We start from the raw sequence: 25690 nt of genomic DNA, 5'->3' as shown, positions 1-25690 counted from the left end.
TAAAGCATAAAAAGTGAGTGTAAACAGAGGAAAAGAAAAAAGCAGACTAATACCCTAGAAGAGTAGGAAAGAATTCAGGTCCTGCTATATTACAGTGCACAAAGTTATACATTTGACAGAATTCCTCAGTGGAAGGAATTTGAGCTGTACATGTGGTGGTTGGATTACTCCCTCTCTCTGCTGGCCCACTCAGTGACCTGCTCAGTGATTCCATGTGCAAAAATCCTGCAGGATTGCTGTTTACACCCAAACACATAAACAACATACACACAAAAACAGCACAAGCACATATGAACAACTTTTCTTTCTAGCAAAATGCCCAGGACTTTTAACTTCATTTCACAAGGCTTCTGAATTTACAATCCCTGACATTAAGTTTCTCATTCCCTCTCAAAGAGCTTTTTAACTCCGATTTGAGTCAAATTCAACAAGAATTGAAGCCTGAAAGATTTGTCTACTTAAAAGCCTAAATCACTTGTCCACTACTGCATTATGTATTTGTGCTCAGTTTTGAAAGCTGCAGTCAGTGAACTTCTGTGGAAACTAGAGCCTAAATAGTGAAGAAAATAAAATCCCACCAAAAATTAAAGCAAAAGGAGATGCATCCTTTATCATCATCAACTGTCTGGCAGCTGAAGACAGGAGCACGTGCTGGCTCTTGCCCTAAAGATAGGATATAAAAGAGGCAGATGTGGGAGGGAGCTTAGGCCATAAAAGATGTGGGAAAGAGCTGAAGACACTTGGGGGGCTGGAAGTGTTGCAGAAGGAAGGCTGGGATGTGGGAGGGAGTTACAAGAGCTGTGCCTGGGCACTGGGTGTGTGGGGAGGACAGAGAATATTGCAGAGTGGAGGGAGGCAGGGAGGCAGCACTGCTAAAAAATGGGGCTGTTGCAGTGCTGGCAGAGTAGGGATGTAGAACACAAATCTGCTGGAAACAGTTTCCTGCAGGTCACAGGAACACCCTGAGGCTCCCAGCTTTCCTGGTTTGGGGCAGGGAGGAGTCCTGGGAAATAGAGAAGGGTCCTAAAGTCATTCTCTTCAATTTGAAGTTTCAGTTGAAATTTCTTTCTCTTTTCCTCATGTTTTATCATTATTTTTCCTGTCACACTTGGAAATTATATATATTGCACAGTTTCTTTTCTAGGTTTTTTATTAAAATTGCTTCTTTTGTCTATATAGCCCTGGCATCACACTTTCAAGCTTATTGAATACAAATAGTAGAAAATTCCTTTTTCTTTCCTGAAATCTGTAATTAGCTTACAATCTTTTGTTTCCAGGAGCTCTTTTTTCAGACAGAAACACCAAGCTACTCTATAACTGTGTACATTAGTCTTTTCTACAGAGGTAAGACAGCCACTGCAGTGGAACTTACCACATTTGTGGGTGTGGGCTGAGCTGGGGACTGCATCTGAAACAAACAGGATGAAGTGTTCATAGAAAGGCAGAAAGGTTTCATGTTTCCTTTCCAGGTTTTCAGATGGTTGAAGAAACCTACTTTTCAATACATTCAAATAGCTCTTTTCAATAAATTCAATTCAGCCCTTTAAAAATAGGTCCAAGATGGACAAACTAAAATACCTAAATAACAAAACTTTTAAACTTGGATTTTAATTTTTTGCCTGTGATTTAGTAAAATCTAACTAAGAAACACATATATCCCTCAAAAGACTATTTCATAGTTTGCAATTCAAACCCTTCTGAAAACCAGATCTCTCCGTACATATACCCACAAAAGAATTCCAGCAAGCCACTGGTGGGTGTACCCCTATTCTCTAATGGTACACAGATGAATTACAAATGATATCAAACTAAATGTGAAGCATGGTGAGGTTAAACTAAATTGCAATCCAAGTCTGTAATGAGGTCTGACATTGTACCTTTCTTTTAAAAATGTCTTTTGTTTAATTACTATTCCAGAGGTGATCAGTGTGAAGAAGTTTAAGTACATTTTGAATTTCATGCCCTACAAATAACCACAGGGATTTCAGATTGCACTGGGTGTAAAAATAAGTATAAGCATATTTCCTTAGAACACTTGGAACCACAGTCAAGATCTAAATCCAAGGCAACACCTTTCCCTTTTATGTGTCACTAGAGGCTGACTCATTAGTGATACAAGGTAAATTCCACAAATCAGGATAACCAATATGATCTGCTGCAGCTTCAGTTTCTTGGCACTGTTCCACTCAGTCCAACCTGCCCAGCTTTGGAAATCTAATGATTGTACAACACAAAGTGGTGTGGCAATTTGCCATAAGATAGTGTAAGATGTATATTTGGAAGACATCTGACTTCTTTTGCATTTATGAGCATGTGCTTTAAGCTTTTCTGCTTTCAGACCCATGGGGCTATCTTAGTAAGCACCAGTACTGTTTATCATGAATGCCTAATCACTTTGATTCTGCATCCTAAACAAAATCAATATTCCATTTATATTCAAGGAAACTGTGATTATTAAGATACACAATTTGCATCATTCCTTGTAGAGTTCAGCTTTGGAACAAGAAGTAATCCTTTCAAATCTCATTTCCCTTGCATTATTAAGCCCAGACCACAGCCATGTGTATGTGTATGTTAGCTGTAAACATACTTATGTACGGGCACTGAGAAGACATTGATTTTACATTCTTCCAAATCCTAAATTGTCACAGACATCTTTTCATAAAATCTTTTCTTTAAGATTTTTCCCCCTTCTGAGAAGCTGTGGCTTCAGCAACAAAGTGTAAATAATGGTTATCTGCTGCTGTGGAATGCAACAGGTGAATCTGTGATTGGTCTCGGGTGGATGTTTGGATTTACTGACCACTCACGGCAGAGCTGGGTCTCACTCTGTGCTGAGACATAGACCTTTGTTTATTCATTCCTTTTCTATTCTTAGCTTAGCTAGCCTTCTGAGAACTTTCCTTCTATTCTTTGTAGTATAGTCATAATGTAATATATATCATAAAATAATAAATCAAGCCTTCTGAACATGAGGTCAACATTCTCGTCTCTCTCTTCACCCTGAAGACCCTCGCAAGCCCTGTAACACTAAAATATTTTTAGTGCTTGTCATTTTACTGACAATTATGGACTAGTTCTAAAATAGTTAGCTGTTTTTACAACCCTAGTATCCTTCTATTTTCTTAACACTCCAAACAAGATTGTATACATGGAAAATGAGTGTTCCGTTCTTTGAAGATAGATCATTACTTGCTTGTTAAAGTTAATGGAAAATACTCAACTGAACAACAGAACACACTCAATGCACAGGGAAGCTTTCTTATGGTTTCTGACTCTGCCCCATTTTTTCAATGCCACAGAAGACTGGAATACAAATTTGCAATCCAGCTTGATCCTGGGATAACACAGAGCTGCAGGGGATATAACAGGGATCTGTGGTATCTGTATGTACAGCTGCAGGGACCATGGGATATAACAGAGCTGCTATGTGTTCCTCCTTTTGTTCCAAAAGCCCATTTTTGTGTGCTTAACCACTTGTTGACTTCCCATATGTGCCCTGCACCTAGAGTTGAACATGGATTTGGCTCAGCCAACAATCCAAGCCCAATTCTAGCTCAGCCTGCACTGCATAAGTCTTTTACCTCCTGCACTCACCACCTGATGAGCTTGCTGTGCCTTTGATGGCTCCTAAATGTGCAATGTGTCATAAAGGTTGGTGTTTCTTAAACTAAAACTGAAGCACTTAGATAACCTGAGTACAGATAAAAACAACCTTCTGATCTGTCTCGTGTTTCAGATTTTAGAGAAGCTGAAATCAGTTCCTCTGAGTAAAGGTGGATCTACTTCCACACCTCCAGGGAACTTAGATACATATGAAGCCAATTGGATCTGCCCCAGTATTTGAGAAATACCCAGGGAAAGTATGTCTGTGAAATAGGGTTTAGTAAAGATAGGTGCCTTAAGTTAACTGCTGTCTGTTAGGTAAAATTTATGAATGAAGTAGTGTCTCAGGTTTCTGTGATATAAGCACCTCTCTGATGAAAGGAGAACATTCTCTGGGTACAGTAAGTTTCGGTGATACTTAGATATCATTGTCATATAAATTTTTAGGCTGAGCCATGTCAAAGGAGAATGAGTGGACATGACAGACAAGATTAGAAAAACTGTCCTATCTTCAGTTCTCTGGCATTTTACAAGACACACTGCAGCTAGTAAAGACACTTACCTGCAGATTTTCCACTTGCTCAGAATGCTGATTTCCTGGAGGAGGATGATAATCTTCAAGATGTCTATGAAGTCCTTTAAGGGAATTCAGCTCATTTTTAATAGTGTGTATTTCTCTTCTCATGTTTTCCTCCTGTAATAATTGCAGTACACGGAGCACACAAACACTTTACTGCATGTTCCAATGGGTAAACCAGCATTTTTCAAAGGCATGAACAGCTTAGCAAATGAAACTTCATCCTTAAAAGAAAGTATGCTAAGGAATTTCTTTGTACAAAGTAATTGAGCTCTTTCATTCAACCAAAATTTTAACCACATTTCCATTACAGATTATAGCTTTTATTAACTGGTTTGGGATTTTTTTTTTCACCATTTACTACCTGTAGCCATACTCCAAAAAAGTGAGATTTGTATTTGTAGCTTTCTTCCTTTTTGGCTCAAAGATAAATGAAATATTCAACATTCATTCTCTACCTACATTGTCAAGAAACCACAACAGCAAATAATTTGCTTAGCCCTTTACTTCTGTAAATAGCCTCAAGTATCCAATCCTCCTTCAGAAAATATGTAACAATTAAATTTTTGTATTTAGAACTAACTGAATGGCCCAAACCACAATTTGTAAAAAGAACTGAAGGACAATTTTACAGAAATACTTTCACTTAATTTACAAAGATTTCTGGATTTCTGGACTAGTCTTAACTTTATCCTTGATTATTTACTTTAGGAGACAAAATTTCTAGTTAGCCATGGCAGAAATATGAAAAGGAATAACAATTATCTTGCACAGAACAGATGCAAAGGTTCCTGAGAAATAAGCAGGGCAAATTCCCGCATCTGTAGAGGAAATGATGGTATAAAATTCTCCAAGGAATCAGGGAAATCAAATCTTCTGTATTCTTCTCTTCTTCTATTTTGTGGTCTCACGGTTGCAGTCATCCCCACAGTGGCTGCACTCAAAGGAGTGAGCCTTGGACAACAGGATTACAAGGACAACTTTGCATTATTTCCCTACAGTTTCCCTGGAAATCTATCTACCAAAATCAAAACCTTTCTGGCAGCAAGTGCCAAGCACATAGAAATAAAAAAGACAGACCATTAAACAAATGCTGCTAAGAGTCTGGTTTCCACACATTAAGCAGAGCTTTCTTATTGAAGTGGTATTAATCTTTCCTACATCCAAACATGCATTTATTATTGTAGACAATTTTTACAGATACAATGCTTTGCTAATTGTTTTGGATTAAATAATTGCCAAAGCATTCTTGAAAAGTAATGAGGTAATAGAAAGAATGTCAAATATAGAAGACAAACTATTGTTTAGGTGTCCACAGAGGGGAATTCACTGGGGGGATATAGCAGACACACCTTTTCTTATCCCCTTTCACCCTCAGTCCCCACTGAAGAATTCCTTTCAAATCAGAGCTGCAGGAAGAGCACTGACCTTTTGGAGCACAGAAGTCAACATAAATTTACCTTGAAAAAATATTCATTTCTAGAAGTATCTGTATCACTGGAGAAGAAATGAGTTGTTTTTATATTGCATTATTTCTGCGGTACTTTCTTGGCTTTTAGGGATTACCTGAAATGCTTGATAACTATTCCAAAAAACTTTTAATACTAAAGCATTTAATTTAATAAACCTACATCATTTTTCCAAGTTCTTAGTGCCTTCTCATGCTCATTCTGAAGATTAAGGAACTTTTCTTCATTTTCTTTTGCCTTCTCCCTTTGCAGCTCATTATCTCTTTCAAGGGCCTGCAATAAAATTAATTATCCAAAAAATAATCAATACCACATTAATGAATTTTGATGTGTTTTATGTTGCTTGGACCTTTGCTTCTAACATGCTGCAAGTGCCATACAGATCAGTGATAATGTGCTATCTCAACAATAATTTTCATAAATTAACAGAAAGGTGCTTATAGTTTAGCTAACAGGAAACAGGGGGAGGTTATGAAAAAAGAAATGGCTATAAAAGGGTATAAAAACACTTGCCATTATTCAGTTTCACTGCATAAGTTTTAATGTGCTGAAAAAGTAATATAAAGTCCAGAGATGAGAGATATGAAATGTAGCATAATCCAGAGTCACTGTATTTAAAGAAAAAACTACTGCACACTGACAGGAAAAAAAAAATTAAAATCAGTTTTTCTGTCCTAAATTGTTAACATCTCTTATAAACTACACAATCTTTACATTCTAAAACATATCTACTGCAACATGAAGTATATATCTGATTATGCTTTAATTTATTTTTATTAGGTCACTGAAATAGGAGTGCATTGAAATAACAGTAATATTTAGTTTTATACCACCATAACTGTACTTGCAAGAGTTTTGGGTTAACTCTTTCAGCTTTCCTGTGCTAAATTAAAGGAGTCTTGTGTAAATCAGCAGCAACTTCACACAAATATCAGGTACTCTTGGAATTTTTATCCTATCATATTTTTATAGCAAACAATAGGGAAGATGAGTCCCTGCATTCCATTACCTGCTAAATAGATGACACAAATATATTTCATCATGTAAGCATAACTTTAATGCATGAGCTGTATGACCAGCTGCATATTTATGATTCTGTTGAGCTTCTTTAAATGCCACTTGAAAAATGTTATGGAGGCAATGCTCCAAACCAATTCCTTTTTACTAAATCTTTTAACCAAAGATGAGTCCACTTTTTGATTCACTTAGCACCAATTTTAAAATGTCTATGTTAATTTAGCTACACTACTAATAAAATTATATTTTATAGGTACCAACACTAGGAAAATTCAAACTACTCTGCACTTTTGTACACATGGGAAAATTGTGCTTGAGAATATAAGGGATCTTCTTTGACAGATTATGTACTTCCAAAAATGGGACAATTCAGCAATACATTGTCTGAATAATCCCACTCTGATGCAGCATCTTTCATCCAGTTGTATAAACCAGAAATTCAAGACCTCCTGTCTTTGATGAAGCTGCTCTTAACTCCAAGGATGCTTTTACTTGCACCTGAAATGCAACCTCCTTGGTGATGGATGATTATAGTTATTCACAGCATAGCTCTTAGGGCAAAATCTCAGAAGTAGCAGATGTATGGAACTGATCACATGTTAAAGCCAGTTGTACACACAGGGGAATACCTGAATTCCTTGCATTCTCAAGTATTCTGTCATCTGTTTAAGAAAAATTTTTTATAAGTTATATATTCAGCTCCCTATTCAAAAAAAAAGGCAAAAATGCAAAATAAGAAGCTAACATTTATCATTCCTTGGAATATCATGATAATGATTGCAAAAATGCCAAACAAGAAGCTAATATTGTCTCATTTCTTAGGAATATCATGGTAATTGTATGAAACTGAAAACCAAGTCTATTTACATCAATTTATCAGTTTTTTATCCATATATATAAGCATAACCAAGGCATGCCTTGCAACATCCATTTCATCTGAAGTATTTATGCCTGAAGTTACCTTTGAGGACTGCACTGAAGCTTTGATGACCAGCAGTGGTTTGTGCTGTAGTTACAACAACTGAAAACAGTAATACCTTCCCAATGTCTAATACAAACAGACCCAAATCAGAGCAGGCTCTCATCAGAATCAGCAACCAGAAATCAATTTTTGGCCTGCACAGGCTGCAAAAGAGAGACTTGTCCTCCATCTATACCTTAACAAGAAGAAAACAAGCCATACTTGTACACATTTATGTGGAGTCTTCAAAGAGAAGATTCACAGATACCATTTACTGTTTTAGCTGGAGCTTTAAGGCATACTATAAACTTTATCTGAGAGGGGAAACAATGGCTCAGAAATGCTATCAGAAAAAAGCACTTTAAAATACACTTGCTATTCAATAGTCCTGACACAAAGGACTAAAGGGCTCCTGTATTATGCCAGTAAGGTTATATATATATTAATTATCTCCAGCCTCTATTTTAATCTAAAAAGCAATTCCAATTGTCTTTAAAAATGAAAAGCACATTACCTTCTTTCTTTAACAAAAGTCAGGATTATATGAATAGCAAGTAATCCAGGTTCACTGGGCCCAATATACAAATAACAGAAACTACAGAAAAATCATGCTGCTTTAGGCAATTCTACAGCCAGAGGGTTGTTCAATTAATCTTTGTTAAAATGTTGCTTTAACTCTTAGGGAGGCTTTAGCCACTTTCTGATGGAGAACACGGCTCACCTCCAACCTTACTTGTTTCATCAAAATACAGAAGTCCTAATGTGGCAGAAGGCAAACTATTCACACCTGTTAAGAGTAGAGTCTTAGGGGAAGTGCGTAATTTCAAATTAGCTTAGATCATTTATTTACAAACAGGAGTATATATCCACACTGGAAGTTCCATTTGAAATTACTGAACCCCTAGTTCAAAACCTTGGCTTCAAAGAGTGGAACAGTTGTGGTTATGTCCAGGCAAACAGTAGATAATCATTCTTAACAGTCCTATCAGTGGTTGTACCTGAATGGTACATCTGATGGGAATGGATATGACCTTAACCTTCAGTGCACTGACTGCTATTGAAATGTGGAATCTCAACTGTTCTGAGCTTTTATATGCTGAAAGAGTGTCCTAAAGTGACTTTATGATGCTTGCATCCCCAGTCATCTGGAGAGTAAGTTCTGCACCTTCAAGACTGGTTCTGAGAGCAAAGGGGGAGAGAAGCAGCACACAGATTGTCTGCAGAAACAGCACTTGCTCCCCTGCATCCTTCTCACCCACTTGCAACCCTGCTTACTGAGAATTTCAGACTTTCTGTGCTGGCAGGCACTGACCCCCAAGGGAACACTGCATTTGACCTGAGGCTGTGGAGAAGGCTTCCAAAATTGAGTGACAGAATTGGGATTATGGGTGTGGAGTTTGAATAGAAGTGTGTAATGTCACAGGCTAGAAAACTTATAGTTTAAGATTTTAGAATACAGTAATATGTATAAAGGAAGATGGAGGTTTTAGGGAGCAGGCTGGTCCTCCTTCTTCACCTTCTCCTCCATGGGTTGGGTGGATTTGTGTAATTGGATAAAAAGTCCACATTGTGGGCCATGGGTGGTTGGTTATTGGGTCAAAAGTAAAAATAATTTAGGTGTCATTTCTTAATTGGACAGTTTATCCTTAAAAGGCCTTGTAGAGAGGGAGATACAGCTCCATTTTCAGTTTGTTAGAGTGAAGTGCTGTAGAACTCACAGTTTGTGAGACTGTAGAATGAGAACCCATAAACATCTGAGTCCCAATAAGAAATACCATCTCACACATTTAATCCCGACCTTGGCAGAAAAAGGAAACCAAGAATCCACACCCACTGTGTTGCCTGCAGCACAGACAGCAGAACAGAACTCTCCTTTGCTTTTAATTAGTTGGGGTTTTTAGTTAGCTGAGGCCAGTAGTTTTTTGGAACTGTTCAGTCCAGTGACACCAGGTCCATTGTCCAGGACACCCCAAGCTACACTGTGGACACCAGACCTGACCCCAGAGAGACTGAGAAAAGCTGAAGACACACCCCCAAAAGGGACTCTGAATTACAGAAAGACTTTCTGATTTTGCCATCTCTTCAAAACAATGAGAAGTTTCACTGCTTAATATTATTCATTTTTTCACGTTTGTGAGTACTTTGCTTGTTAAATAAACAATTTTTTCCACTTTTCTCACAGGAAATTGATGTCTCCTGAACTGGTGGGAGGAGAGGCCACATAAAGTTGCTTCTAAAGGGACCACTTCAAAAGTTTGCTTCCAAAATTTTCCCTAAACCAGGACAAAGAGGAACTGAGGAGTGCTGCAACTCCACACTCTCCAGCGTGACTACTTCCCAGCTCTAGCATAAATATGATGCCAGAAAACACAGCAAGAAAGGGCTAAAGAAAATGCTCTTTCTTAGCCCTCTGCTTTAATAAAACTGAGGACAAGGTCCAGCTATGAATGAAGATCTGAAATTTGAAATGTCGCCCAGAAACGTGTACCTGTATGAAAATTACAAGAAACAAAAGTCATAAAATAATTTGATTTCGGTATTTGAAAGAAACCCTGTTCTGGTTTTGCCCTCTAGAAATGGCTGCTGAGAATGGCAACCATGATTTACTTTGGGGAGAGAAGAGGAAAGCACAGCCTGTGCTTCAAGGCTTGTGCTGACAGTTAAGGAGCTGAGGGAGCAATGGAAGTGAGGTCAAAAGTTCTGAAAGGCACACAGATGTCTTTAACAGCCCTGGACTTTAAAAATACATAACAGATAGTAACAGCTTGTCTAATTGAGAAAAATCTGACCTGATAGTCTTCTTTCAGTGCTTTTAATTCACTTTCCATTCTAACATTCGTTTGGGTTATTCGCTGAAGCAGCTCCTGCACGCACTGTAGAGAGCTGAGAATTTCCTTATTAATACAAACAGAATAAATATAATGAGTAAGATTTTGTTTCTGGAGTTTAAACATTAGATAATTTATGTCTTTTGTATTAATTTTTTTTAAATTCTGTCAGTGTTTACAAATTCATGTCTGTAAAAAGGTACTTCAACCTCAACTTTGGGGAAAACTTGTAGGGAGAAATCAGAATACCACCCATTTTTCTGACCTTTTACCTTGGAGAAGTTAACATTACTATAAGCTATTATAACATTCTTTTTCTGAAAATTTTCCTACAGTTAAAATGAAACTCACCCAATCTTTATACATTCTTCAGTGCAAATCTGGATAAAATATATCAAATCCAGGCCTACTGTGATTTCTATTCAGGACAAACAGAATAAATTTATCTTACCATATCACAGGTTAGAAAAATATGGAAAATCCAAAAGAAATTATTCCATTAATGGATCACTCTAACATGAAATTATTCTGTATCTCCTGAATTAAATTGTAATAGATATGAACCACCACTCATTAGCTTTTCATCACATGGTGCAGCTATATCATATTTTACTGTCAGGGTCTAAACTTTGGTGTTACCTTTCTCAAGACTGTATTGTTACTTCATGAAGGGGAAATTGTAAAAAAAGAGACACCCAAAGTGAGCTGATCTGAGTTGATGAAGATGCCATGAGTGCTGCCACGAAGTGCTGCTGGAAGCTAAGTCATTTTTTATTGAACACTAGAACACATTTCCAAGGTTTGAAAGATGGAGTGAATGACCCAGACAAGGCAATCATCACCCCCTCAAGACCACTTACAGAGTTACTAAAAGACATGCACAGGAAAAACCCTGAGTTTCAGGCAGAAAGAAATCTTAGATGTGCTCAGTTGCTTCAAAATACATTGAGAGAGGAACATATTATTACAACAAAGTACTTTGACACACTTGTAAAGTCCTTTCAAATTATTGTAGTTTTGGTTCTACTGGATACAAAGATACAGCTATCTAATAAAAATAAAATCAATATTTTAGTGTACTCTCACTCCTTTTCAAGCATGTATAAACAGTATTTTTTTCACTGAAGCATAATTTATTTTTAGTTCAATTTTACATCCAGAAGAATGAATTGCAGAGCTGTGGAATGGTTTGGCCAGTGTCATCCAACAGGTCAGTAGTAGAGTTGACCACATCTTTTAAGTCTAGGACAGTTTTCTCTCCAATAGGCCAGCCTGCTTCTCTCATAGACTTTAGTACAAATCAGCTGTAATGTAGATGGTATTTCTAGCCTAAATCCAAGAACCACTGAAGCCAGCATTTCAGTTAATCAAGGTGAATTATGAGTGCTCCACAACACAGAAATCCATGTCTCCAAACCCAAGCACTTGGAGGAAACATGAAGCTCATCTCTCCATGAGAGCCCTCTCCAGACTACACCAAACCCTCCATAAGTTCAAACTAAGCTACCAAGCAAAACTTAGCAATTCACACAGAACAGGAGAGAGATGCAAACCAGAATCCTTCTCTTAGATAACACAGCAAATATGCTCCACAAATTATGCTCCATTCATCTCCACAGAAATCCTTTTAGTGCATTCAGGGCTGGGAGAGTAATGAGGCCTGAGTTACGTCTCTCATTTTTTTCCATGTGTTTATTGGCAAGTATTTTTTAAAAGCAAGCTCAAAATGCAAGCAGTCTTTTATAAATTGGAAGAGTGCTGCTGGATGAGTGCTCTGTGGGCATGGCAGCAAGATACTGTTCTTGTCCCTCCCTGGCACCAAGAATGATACACTTCTCTGACCTGTTCCTGAGTGAAAGTTCTGCAACTGTTCAAGAAAAGGAAAAAAACCAACCACCCTTTTCATGCTTAATGTTCTGTAAAGCAGTGCCTTATGTTGTTATTACAGGGAACAATTTTATTTTGTTTTTTGCTACATTTGATAATTGACTCCATAGCCTTTTTTTAAAAAGGATTTTTTCTGGAATAAAGCTCTGAGTCAGCAAGAGAAGACACTCCTAACTCTGTTCAGGGATATAAAGGTGTGGCTTAATAGTCTAAATGGAACATCATTTCCTTTGTGCACCATTGCCACACTATTCCCATTTTAGCTGGTTTCAATACCAGCAATGTTAGAATAAATTGTGACCAGAAAGCAGAACAGCATGTTATTTACTGCTTATTAATACTGAACCCACATGTAGGCAAGTGTTTCATGGGAATACCAAATTTCTCCCATCTGAATTCAAAGACAAAATGTAAGACTCAGAATAAAGTGTCAAACAATGGACTTTGTTCTGGTAATACTTCTTCTAAAAACTGAAGATACCAGTTTTTAGAGCAGTAAGATACCACTTAGGCCAGTATTGAATATTTCTGAAGTGTAAAAAGTGAAATTTGCTGGTTTTTTTTAGCTTAGTAAAATAAGAAACCTAAGTGTGAAATATAGCACCTACATTCTTAAATTTTTAAGATTTTTAAATAGTGAAGCTGTATTATCAACTCACCAGCTTTTCTTCTTTGATGTGAGTGTTTTCTTCTTGAACTTTTTCACTGACTGCTGTCTCCTACACAAAAGAAAAGGGCATGAAGGCAAGGTAAAAGGCATTAAAAATAACTGTCTATTTTCTTTAACAATATTGTTTGAATGTGATATAGTGAATCATCATGAGGTTATTTAAAGAAATGGAATTATTTTTTAATGTCTCCGTACCCATTTTTTTACTACAAAATTATATTGATATTTATAGCATATTTATTTCCCTAGAAAAGGCTATAGAGGAAATAATTTAATTCTAATGTATATGCAATATAGTAGAAAGGAATCACTAATCTGTATCCCTCAGAGATCACTGCCAGGAGGTTTGCTGAATGAAGAACAGAAAATATTCCCCAAAACTTTAATTTGTTTAAAATCCAAAATACCATTCTGATTTTCTGTTGCAGTTCTTGAAACTGTTTTTCCTTCACTGCAAGATTGATGTTTTCTTCTCCCACCCTGTACTGAGAGGTGACCTTGGACCTTATCAAGTCTGTAGTTACTTTCTTCAGTTCCTTAACACAGGAAACACGTATAAATAGTTCATCCAGCATAGGCATTGCAATTCAAAACAGAGACAAATCTTTTAAACTATCATGCCCCACTTTGAAACAATGTATGGAAAAAACAGAATAAATTACAGGTACTGAAATGTGTAAGACTGACTTACTAAACTTCAAACTTGTCACACATGACTAAAAGTTTATTTTCACAGGTAAAATGTTATTGTGCCAATTTTAATCTCTTTGAAGTATTTACTTAATAATTTTATTATTTCCACTTCCAAGATGTATATTAGAAGTGGAAATTGAGTTGGTATTGGTAAAACCAATGGGTTTTATGGGTTCTTTACCCATATATACAATAGGAATTACTTTTGTAACTACGGTGTACATTCTTGGGAATGAGGAGGAAAAAAAAGGGAGAACACTGATTATCTGGTAAAAACAGGAACTGGCTATAAATTTGGAGGATCTTTGCTCTTCCTGAAACATTAATTACTTAATCTCAAGAGAATGCTAAATTAATTTTATATTAGAAGCTTCTACAACATGATGCCTTTGATTTTACAGTCTTTATCCTCTTTTAAATATCCTGTGGCTTTTTTTTTTTTTTTTTTTTTTTTTTTTGGTGTCTGTTTTGTAACCAGTTTATTCAGAGCCCCTAGTGCAGCAAATAAACAGCAAAGGCTTTGATCTCATTAAATTACAACTTATAGTTCCTGGAGCCATAAATATTGTGCCCTGCTCTCCCCCTCCCCTCCCATCCTGGTGCAAGGTAGTCTGGTTAATATCGCTCTCTCCTCGAGCACTCTGACGTTTACTCAGACAAACAGCAGAGGTTATGAATGCCGCTCACAGATAGCATCAAGAATTCTCCATGATGCCACAGTGGTGAACCAAGCATTCAGAGTGGTCATAGTTTTATCTAACAACTAAGTTTGGTCTGTTTAACTTTTCTTCACAAAACTGGAATTTCGGTTATCACACACAGAATTATCACAGGCTGGTGGTTTAACTGTTCTGGACAAAATCATAGAACAGTACAAAAGAAGAAAAAAAAGATTACATTGCAACTGAAATCCACATAGTTTTATGGAAAATACAAGTAGAGGTAGCACTTTTAAATAAATCATTTTTTTTGCTAGAGGCTTTATTTCTCACGTATTTTAGCCATAAATTTGAAATGATCTAGCAAGTCCTAAGTGTAACTGCAGAATCAATTAGAGAACTGAAAGCCAGCAATGCTTTACCATTATTCTATTCTGAAAGCTAGTTAGGTTTTCCCTATCTCTAGCAATGCAGACATATCTCAGCTGTACTGCTTTTCCCAGAATGAACCATGCAAGGCTCCTGCTCCAAGTGGCAGAAGGTGCCAGCAGCTCCAACTTTGTGCAAGTGCAAAGGGTCACGGTGGCAGCCAGCACAGAGCAGCAGATGAACAGGACAGAGAGCCCAGCTCACAGCCTGGGTGCCACAGCAGGTGCAAAAGCCTGCCATGGATCTGATGCCAGCTGTTTCCCAATAGTCAGGCTTTATAGTGTGCAGAAAAACCTTATTTTGTCATGGGGAAAGCACAAGTCATGCCCTTGAGGCAGAAAAGATTATTGTATTTTCTTCTTTGTAATGGCAAGTACAACCTATCTGGAAGCAAATCCAAATATGCTAATACAAAGCTGTAGGCAGAAAAACCAAAACAAACAACCAGAACACAACACAAACTCCCCAAAAAAATCTCCACAAATTAAATAACCAAAACTAATAGCAAAGTTGTACATGGTGAGTGAAATCACAAGGTTTGTAGCTGCAAAAAGAATTTTAAAAATTATTTCTACCTACACACATGTGTTTTCTTGTACCCTGAAATTAATTACAGTGTAACCCCAAAGTTTTTGCCTTTTTTTTTCTTCTAGTAGCTTTGTCTCATTATTAAAATCACAAGTAGTATCCAAAAATCTAGAAAGTATGTTGAAAATGAAAAATAATTTCATCAGGCCTGGGGTGTGCTGAGAGAGAATGAGAAGGCTTTAAACCCATTCCCTTGAGCTGTTGCTAGTAACCAATGCTTAAGGATATGGCTGAAAAAAGACTTCATGCCAGTGTAAGTCAAGAGTGTCCCAAACTCCCAGTCCTGCTCCTTAAACCTGCTTTACTTCTCCAAGTTGGTCCAAGCTAAAGCTTCCACTTTTTTGGTTGGGGTGGTTTTTTTGGGTTTTGGGGTTTGTGGTTTTCAGTTGGGCTTTATTTTTTTTTTATAAAATCTAGGTTTTTTCAATACAAAATATTAATTCCATTCTCCCTTGAGGCCATATAAATACATGTTCCAGCATAAAGAAATGGTGTGGGACTGGAAAAGCAGCCAGCACAGGCAGATGTAACCACTTCCCAGGACTGATACCCTATGAAAAGTTAACCTGGACCCAAAATTACACCCATGTCTGTTGGCTCTCTTCCCAGATTGCTGCAGCCTTCTTGTGCTCTTTTGGGTCTTGAGCAGTAGAGTTGTTTTTTAAGCAGCAGAATGACAGAAACCTTCTTCTTGGACAGATATCAATGCAGCCATTTTCACAGTGGTTGAAAAGAATCCTACCACACTGAATATCAAAATGTTCACATCCAAAAACAAATGTCACTGCAAGGAAATTTTGCCACAGTCCATTACATTACAATTTAGGAATTGGACCTGAAGCAGGCAATTCCAAGAGAAAATTACAATCTCTCTAAATAATATTCCTTTCCTGAAATCCCAGAAGAGTAAACCTGTGCATAACAGATCTCAATTTCACTTAATTTTTCAGCTGCACATATTTAACACCTTCATGACACACTTGCAATTTCATTAAAATTGGAGATTAGTTTATTTTTACCCATAAATGTTAAGTAGCATTCACTAACTTCACATTCCCATTAAGAACAAATGTGTGAGATCATCCAGGTCTGAGTGAAAGTAATGGTTGTGATAAGAGCTGACAACCAAATTAAGATTTTAGTACCATGGATAGTCATTCCCATTCCAGCACTGAGGCTACAGAGGAAAGAAGTTTGAACCCAGAAGTTGTCAGAGCTGTCAGAGGTCAGTCAAGTCTCCAAGGCAGATAAAACCAGCTTCAGAAGTTGTCCCAAATTGTGCTGTTGATATCATTACTTCTTTCAGCTATGTAGCAAGTGAAAACAGCCTGGTAATCCCTTTTCAAAACTCTTCTAAATATCCCAGTTCCGAGTGTTCAGAAAAGAAGGGTCAAATACATAAAATCAATAAGAAATTCAGAAATAAATACAATAAAGGCATTTCCTGCTGAACTGAGGAAGGTGGATTAAGTTTCAGTTGGCCCCCTATTTCTGCTTATCTAACAGTATTTTATTTAAAATTCATAACCCTTCATGACCTTAATAATCAAGAGTAGAGCTAAAAAAAGAGTGGATCAAATAATATGGTTTACTGCTGGAATACATAAATCTCAATTTCTCTCTCACACCTATGTTACTCACAAATTTCGTAACGTAAAATTTTCTTAAACATTTCTGTTTTCTCACCTCTCAAATTACTTACCCTCAGAGAATGCTCAGTAATTAATTATTCTTGGTTTCTCACCAAAGAGACAAATCCAATTTACTGTAATGCTGTAATATTTCTAAAACTCCTCACTTTTTTATTTACAATATACTACAATAAAGATATGCTGCATTTTAGATGAAATATTTCTGTCACATGCTCCTGTTTCTGTCACATGCAAATTATTTCCCTTTTTTTTAAGGAATTGCACAGTTGGAGTGTACACAATGCACCGACAAAGCTGCTCTCAGACCTTCAGAGTTATGATGATATCAGCTCTGAACAAACACGGCTTTCCTACAGAGGAAAGTTATCCCCAGTGCACCTTCCAATATTTTTCTGTTTCTCTTCCATCCATCAAATATTCCAGATAAACATATACCGTTTTTATATATAACCTATCATTTGAATTATGTAGCTAAATAAACATTTTCAAATTCTGTAAGACCTCATTATAGATAGAAATATATAGAAATTAATAGAAATATATAGATATTAATATGATATAGAAATTAATTTGAGAATTTTCCCAGTGTTCTGCTTCATTGTAACTGTGGATTTCAGCCTGCTTTTCTGATGGTAAGAGTTCTCAAATCTTTGATCACTTCAAAACTTGATCATTTTGACACTGAGGTTTGGCATGTTGCATTCTAGTATGTAAGTAAAAAATCCAAATTGAATTCCTGATTAATTTTTACTGTGGCAATATCTCCATGTAATAAATATGAAAATTAAGTAAAGCACTAAAGAAGGTAAGAATGAAATAAATTTTTAAAAATCTCAAAATGTCTATATTTCAAGATAAACTTAAAGTCTGGCTTTTAGTGGAATCATACTCCAAAGAACCTTAACAATGAGAGGCTACATGCTCTTAAGAAGAAAAGAAACAGCAGATTCTGGGAGAATTTTCAAGTACTTTTGTACCTTCAAATCCCATTTTTCACACAAAGGTAAACAGGTAAACATCAGTTTTTCAATCAATATAACACAAATCTAAATGGTCATAGTTCCTTTTCCTCATGTACAAATTACCTTCTCCCCTTGCCCTTTTTTGTTTTCAAAAACATTCACAAACTTGGCAGAGATTATTTCAAAGCAATCATCTGGAAACTGGGATTAACATTAGGCCAAGTTGAGACACTCATGCTTTTGATCCCTACATAAAATCATTACAGAATCTAAGGGAGAAAAAAAATTGAAAGGAGGAAAATAAAAAGACAAGGAGATATAAAGAAGAGATGTGGTGTGGAAAGATGCTGAGTTTACAGAACAATTCAGACTTTTGAATGCCCATTTGTTTTTCTCTTGCCAGCTCTTAAGAAACAGCTCAAAGGGGAAAGAATGTTACTTTTCCCAGTATTACCTGTGTTCAAGAGAGCAAATCAAAATGTACTTGGCAAAGAGGAGTTTCTGAATAGAGGCAGGAGAAAAGAGCTTAGTGACAACTTCCTTGTAAACCATAACCTGATGTCTCAGCAGCCTTGTCACAAAACTCTCCCATCTGAGGGATTCAGTTACACATTTTGTCCTGTGTTCAAGCCTCCATGGCAACTGCTCTTCATGTTGTACCTCTACTGAACTGAAAACACCACTGCTACCTTCCTCACAGATGGAAAAGGGATGGCAGCACAGCACAGGAAGAACACAGGTTATTAATAATTAGCAGGAAACAAGGAGGATGCTGTGGAGGTAATTAAAACCTCACAGGTTACAGAAAATTCTCAGAGCGGCTCCAGTTTTAACTGAGGTGTCTGTGGAAGCCAACTTAGCCACTAGACATGGAATGAAAAACAGTTCTGCTGCTTGTCCACTACTTCTATTAATACATCAGCAGCTTTTGGAAGACCCAAAGAATCACAGAATATTCTGAGTTGGAAGGGACCCACAGGGATCATTCTCCATCCAGAAATGTGCACTGTACTTACTTCCTTCAGATTACTTATTTCAGTCTCTTGTCTTTTATTCACTGATGCTAGTTTCTTATTGTGCTGTATGGCTTCCTGCACTTTAAAAAAAAGTTAAAGCATGTTAACAAATAATTTCACATTTGAACAAGTATTTGATTTCTAACTTCAATATATGGGCATATAATTCATTTTAAAAAACTGCAAATATGATTCAACTACTTTTTCTGTGTAGTTTGATACTATATTGGAGGATTATACCAGGATTATACAGACACAACCTGTTGTCTGTACCTCAAGCTATGAGTTAAGACTTTTCTGTATGTTGGCCTGCCTCTTTTAACTGTAATTTAATTTTTAGTGTTCTATGATGTCATTTTAGTAGGACTTTTAATCTTGGTTTTATTTTTTAAAGATTTTCTTGTAATTTTCTGATGAGTTTAGTTACTTTCAGACTAACACAGAACATAATGGGGCACAGAACAAATTAATAATTGAGTTAACAGATATACAGAGTTATGTGCACATCGGGCATGGAAGACAGAAAAAAAGCAGAGGCTAGCAGAGCAAAAACTTCTACAAATTACTTCTATTCCTGCTGAAAAGGGAGGGAATTTTCTCTCAAACTTTAAACAGGTGAAGATATCGCTAGGAAATTGCTTGAAATTCCACAATGAAAAGCTGAAGATATTTACTTCCTGTACTTTTTCAGACAGCTCTATTCAATCTTTGTATTTTCATCCTGTCAGGTTCCCCTTTATCCTTTTCTGGTTTCTGATTTCTCTTTTTTCACCCCTAACCTTTCTTCTTTATTTTCCTCAATATTTTCTGTCACCACACTTGAACACAAGAACTGCAGACACCCAGAATGACCTCTACTTTTCTGCTAGAGATGGTCCATGGGGAATGATGGACAAGAGCCTTACAGCACCATAAGCAATTTTGCAGTTTTGAATATGTGCTTAAAAAATTAAAATACTGATGAATGTAACAGCTGTCTTCTGATACAACTTAGGAATACCCCCCAGAACAACAAGCAGGCCAAAATTAGTAAAACTCTCTTTCAGCAAAAGTGCTCACTCTCTGCTTTGAAGTACAATCAGCAGGACATTGGTTAGCCAATAATGTTCTAGATTTAAAATTTAAAAAACTGAACACAAGTAACTTGAGGTACTGAAATACCACAAATATACATAGAATATGTTATCACTTTATTGAAAATAGATTTGAAAAAAAAAAATTGGTTTCAGGCAGAAACCTGAAAAATTTAGTGAGATTCAGTAATTAAAAAGTTTTTTTGGTGTTTTGGGGGTGTTTTTTTTGTTTGATAGTTCCTCAATATAATTCCCTGCGTGGTCACACTTACAACTGTAGCAGTGGATCAGCAAAGAGCACTGAGGAACCTCCCAAGATATTTGATGCTTGGCATAGAGTAGCTGCCATTTTTCTGAGTTTTCAGGTGTCTCCAACTGAGTGCTGTCAAAGCACAGCAAAAGCAAGTGCTGGAAGGCATTTAAGACATACATACCACTGTGCTCTAGCTTGCCATGAACACCTTTCACAATCCCAAAACGAGATGCAATAGTAGCATAACACCTCTCAACTTCATTCAGTTTCTTATGATGCTCCTCTTTTGCTGTTAAGTGCATCTGCAATTTTTGATCCTGTTAGCAACATAAATGAAGCACCCATTTAATGACAGTAAGTAGCTCTCCAGCTGCTTTTGAATATAACAGCATAAATGCAAAATCATTCCCAGAACCTTTCAGTTGTCCGTTTCATATCTAATGACCTTTCCCATCTCCACATAGCAGGAAGAGAGACAAAATCATCATGATAATCAAAGGATTTGAGCATCTGAGATTTGAGTAGAGGCTGAGGGACCTGTGCCAGCTCAGCCTGGAGAGGAGCTGATAAATGTGTATATTCCAGGGGAGGTGTGTGTGTGAAAGGAATAAAGAAACCACAGCCAGACTCCTTTTAGTGACAGACTCCTTTTCACTGAAACAAAGTGAAAACCAAGAAATTTCACTTACACTTGAGGGGAAAGACGTTGTAAGGGTGGGCAAACATTGGAACAGATTGCACAGGCAGGCTACAGAGTCTACCCAAGGAGGTACTAAAAATCAACAGCCATGGCTCTGTGACATTGGCTCCACTGACCCTGCTCTGAGCCACCTCAAGAGACTCCTGACAGCTTCACCCATTCCAGTCATGGGCTTGTAAAAAATGGCACAGCCAAGGGCAATTAGCAGAGAGTTTGTGTATTTGACACACTGAAATAAAAGAATTTCAACACACTTGCTAAAAATCGCAAGTGCATCAACTACTTCTAGAATAGAGGTGACTTGGATTTGGACTAGTGAGACTAATGCAGATTAACACCCCATGCTTCCCAGAAAAATATAAATAACTTTTCAGTGAGTAATTCTTATTTCCTCAGTGTCAACTAACTGTTCTAATATCATAAAATATGATGAAATCACTTTGTATAGTTGTAGGGGAAGTTTCTAACTACTTTTGTAAGCATCTAACACTTCATTTTACTTCTATTCACATGTTAGCCTAAGTAACACCACAAAGAAAACCATGTGGTAATTAAGTGCAATATATTTAATGAATTTTACCAATCTCTCTCATTTTATGGAAACTGTTCAGTGACAATGCTTTTGTTATCCTTATAACAGTAAGATTTTTGTGTTCTTCTTTATAGTGTATTTTTGATAACAGTTTTGTAGGCAATATTTGGTGAATTTTGAAATTAATTTTTCTGAAGAGAATGGGGTAAGTTAATTCCTCAGAAAGGATAACAATTTGTTTAGATACCTAATCTATTTCTAATCTACAGTGCAGCACAGCAATTAAAATGAACTGGGCCAAATTCATTCCTGTGTGTAAATTCAAGTTACACCAGGATGCATCTGGCCCAGACTGTTTGGCTTTGGCAAGGCTCCATTTCCACACAGTAACAAATGCAATACATGTCCAAGCATCAGAGGATAATAAAAGCTGATGGTAATCAAATGAAATGACCACCATAAGACTAGCAAAACAGGATATACAATACAAATTTCTCATGTTTTATAAGGTATGAAATTAAACACACTACAGCAAATGGAAAGTCATAATGGAAGCACTGGTAAAGAAACACCACCACTTACAGAAATCACTGTGAGGAATGTAGGTTGAAAATGTTTTTATACTTTCTGTTTTTCCTAATCATAAATTAACTGTTGAAGATCTGTGCTTAACTAATGGTAGGAGGGGAATTTTCTAACAAAAACATTAAAAGGAAAGATTTTCTTTGTTTTTCCTGGTACTTCCCTCAGGTATATTTATTCTAAGAGATCAATGAACAGGGAGACAGCCCTAATTTGAGACTTGAACAGCTTGTGGCAAGATCTGAGGGGTTTTGTAGTTTTTAATATGGATTTTTTCTTAGTGTTATCCCAATTCCTTTCTTTAGTCAGCAAGATAGTGATAGTCTCTCCTCTCTCAAAAAGTTGAAATATGCTTTGGTACTTCATGGGGCTGGTCTGCTCCATCTGCAGGAGTTTTATTAAGAGCTTAACACTTGCCTAAATATGATTTTTGATGGCAGGCTGCTCTCCAGGCTTAATGCACAGAGAAATAAAAGCCTGAGTATGCGATTCGTCTCCTCCCAGTGAAAAGGTTGTAAAACATTCTTCCATAGAAGCCAATCAAGAAACACCAGGAGACACTGCAGGATAGGGAGTGGATGACCCTGGAGCTGGAGTGAGACCCACAGAATCTTGGTTCTTCTTCCTTATGTCTGATACTGCAAGAACAGGAATTATTGCCCTGGCCTCCACCAGTAATAAAGATAAGCTGGGATGGGGAGTGGAATTGATTGTGGCCATATGGCTTGTTGAGGCACAATGATTTCTTGGTGGAACTAGACCCGAGAAATAGCTCAGGGTCAAGTGGGTGACTGGAGAAACACAAAGAGGGAATGGCTCATATCTCAAAGATATTCTAGAAATGGAGTCATGAGTCAGAGGTAGTCAGTGAAGCAGAAGGTGGTAACTGGGAGGTGAAAGTGTCAGAGAAACAAAGAAGATGTAATGGCATGGAGACCAAAGGCAAGATCACATGAAAATTATGCTAAGGGCTACCAACTGTAGATCTTCGAAATGGGAATCTTTTTTCACAACAGTTCCTCCAGTTCTCACCGTTTTTCTACTTAAAAATAATTGGCTTGAATTTATACTGTATCACTGCCTCCTTCCTGTGTTTCTAAACAACATAGTATGATTACAGGCAAACTCCTAAAATATGCAGAAAGGGAACAAAAACATCCTATTAGATTATTATGAACAAACAAATTTTTTTTGCAGTAATTCCTTTTTCATTCATTTGACAACTACAGCTGTATTAGAAAACTAAATGGTGGCAGGGAAGTTCTCAGGAAATGCCTGTACTGTTGTTAAAATATCCCTGACACATTTTGGCCTTTGCCAGCAGCTCCTGGGCACAGTTCAGGTGGGAACACAGTTCCCTGTCTGCTGGGAACCACATGGATTATCTGGATGCAAATTCCCTCTTTTCTGTGGTGGGGTTTAATCAACCTAGACCATCTGACTGCAGCTTCACTCATTGATTTCACAGACATTTAGTTTCCAATAAAAACAGTAAGAGAAGACAAGAACAGATGCCACATGCAGAGAGTCCTGGCATTCTCCAGTGTATGGTCTGTCAGGAAACCAACACCTGACCATTTTCCTCCAATTACTTCCTAATTTTAGCAGCAGGAAAACAAATACAATACAGAGCTCACACTCAAGTGTACTCTATCAACTGAATTGGCTTTGTAGTAATCCCTCCTGACTGCATGAGTGCTACTGTCCATATGCAGTGAGGTGCAAAACAACTGCACTGCATGCAAGAATCAACACTTTTTAATTGGGGGGGGGGAAGACAGTCATAAAGACAAACAAATAATAAAACACAAAAAAATTCTTTGTTTGTCTCTATACTGCCTTTCAGTACAAAACAAAACCTTCTTCTATTTCAAAATTATAGCATATATGGTGAGAATTATATCAGCACTACAATTTTTGCATAAACTTAACTGGACAGCATCCTAAAACATGGTGTTTATGTCAAGTATTAACATTGCATATACCATTTCTAAAAGAACAGAATGAAAGGAACAAAAACAGAATTAACAGCTGCATCAGTAAGGCACACCCAGTCCCCAGCACACACAGAAGCTTCTTCACTGACTGGCAGGGTTTCTAAGGTTCTCAGATAGACACTGAGCAGCACATCGGCTTACTCTCAAAATACACACCAGAGAATAGCTAATCTGTCTTTAACAAAATTGAAATGGCTCTCAGACAAATGATTGGTTCAGAATTTCATCCATTTGATTTTTAAACACTTGGCCATTGGTGATGACCAAGAGTCTACATGGGCAGCTACTCCTTTGATCCCTTGAATGTGCCACTTATTTCAGTGCAACCACTCAGGGAGTAAAGTTGGTAGAATTCGACCTGGTCTAAAACTGCATTCACCCACTACTACAAAAGATTAAAGGAAAAATTTCACTTTTGTTTACCTTGTGGGGTATTTTGTTTTCATGATTTCATATCAGAGCATTTTCCCTAAATAAGTCCCAACTGTATATGTTTTGTTTAGTGCTACATGCAAAAGAGGATTTCCAGCATCCTGCCCCACTCAACAGCATTTGAGATTACCATACTCTGTATCAAAGCAAATGCTTTCAAAATATTCAAATGATCAATTAATGAAAAGTTTATGAATATAAAAAATATATTTCTTTAAGCAGCACAGATGCATTTCCAGCTTAAAGAAAAGGTGTTGTCCTTTAAATATTCTCACTCAGATGGAAGACTGAGCTTGTAAGTTATGAAAGAAAGATAATATGTAAAATGACCTAAATGCAAGTCCAGTTATTCTGTATATTTTCAACACATTTTTAGATCAGCTGCATTTTAGGAATAAATACAAGTTAAAAGTGAAGTAAGACCAAACACATTTTATGTTGCCTTTGATCTTTAACTTGTAGCCTTATCTCCCAGGTCAGAGGGCACATTATTCAATTTCACCATATTTTGTGTTAAACCACTGTAGCGTTGAAGATGACTTTCAGTACAAATGTCATGGTACTTAAAGCTAAACTGGACTCTAGTTTTTTGAGCTTCTTAATTAAAATCACAGTTTGTAATGGTCTGACAATATTATCTTTATTCTTTCCAGTTGAGCAGCAGCAGAATTTTCACAGCATTTATTCAATCAAGCCTAGCAATGTTTCTGTGGCTCACTCTTTCACTTCCTAAAACAGACAACAGGGTTCAGAGCCACTATGCTGTCACTCTGGGTAAATTTATTCCCTGTGTCAAAGGGAGTGAGAGCTGCACTGGATGAAATCTAAACTGTTCAGGGAACCTGATGTTAAGAACTAATTCTGAGGAGTAAAAAAAGAGTGAGAAGAAAACCACCAGTTTTTCTTAAAAACAAAACCAAAACTTCTAGGAATTCTCTACTACTTTTTGATATGTAATGCCAGGTCCTGTCAGAGTAATAAAATTACATTATTTAAATGACAGTCTATTAAAAAATCTTTCATCTATAAAGAGAACAAATGTACCAATTCTACTTTAATTCAGTGAGGAAAAATTACCACATGCTGAACAGTAGCTATCACACTATA

The 25690-nt window shown here is 36.9% G+C and overlaps 1 protein-coding gene across 1 annotated transcript in view; it reads right to left on the bottom strand.

Moving 5' to 3' along the window:
• Positions 1–25690, bottom strand: part of CCDC73 (coiled-coil domain containing 73) — a 49169-nt gene that overhangs the window by 8833 nt on the left and 14646 nt on the right. Inside the window, exons 7-14 of the mRNA XM_054283604.1 lie at positions 20522–20657; positions 19015–19094; positions 13423–13551; positions 13005–13064; positions 10420–10524; positions 5815–5925; positions 4169–4300; positions 1373–1408 (exon numbers count right to left, since the gene is read on the bottom strand). Coding sequence (XP_054139579.1) covers positions 1373–1408; positions 4169–4300; positions 5815–5925; positions 10420–10524; positions 13005–13064; positions 13423–13551; positions 19015–19094; positions 20522–20657 — 789 coding nt within the window. The remainder of the gene's footprint in view (positions 1–1372; positions 1409–4168; positions 4301–5814; positions 5926–10419; positions 10525–13004; positions 13065–13422; positions 13552–19014; positions 19095–20521; positions 20658–25690) is intronic.

Source organism: Melozone crissalis, unplaced genomic scaffold, assembly GCF_028551555.1.
Source record: "Melozone crissalis strain CALT ecotype California unplaced genomic scaffold, PUWL_Pcris_2 ptg000038l_1, whole genome shotgun sequence".
NCBI lineage: Eukaryota > Metazoa > Chordata > Aves > Passeriformes > Passerellidae > Melozone > Melozone crissalis.
The sequence above is the reverse complement of the archived record's forward strand: the minus strand, read 5'-3'. Positions and strand labels throughout refer to the sequence as shown.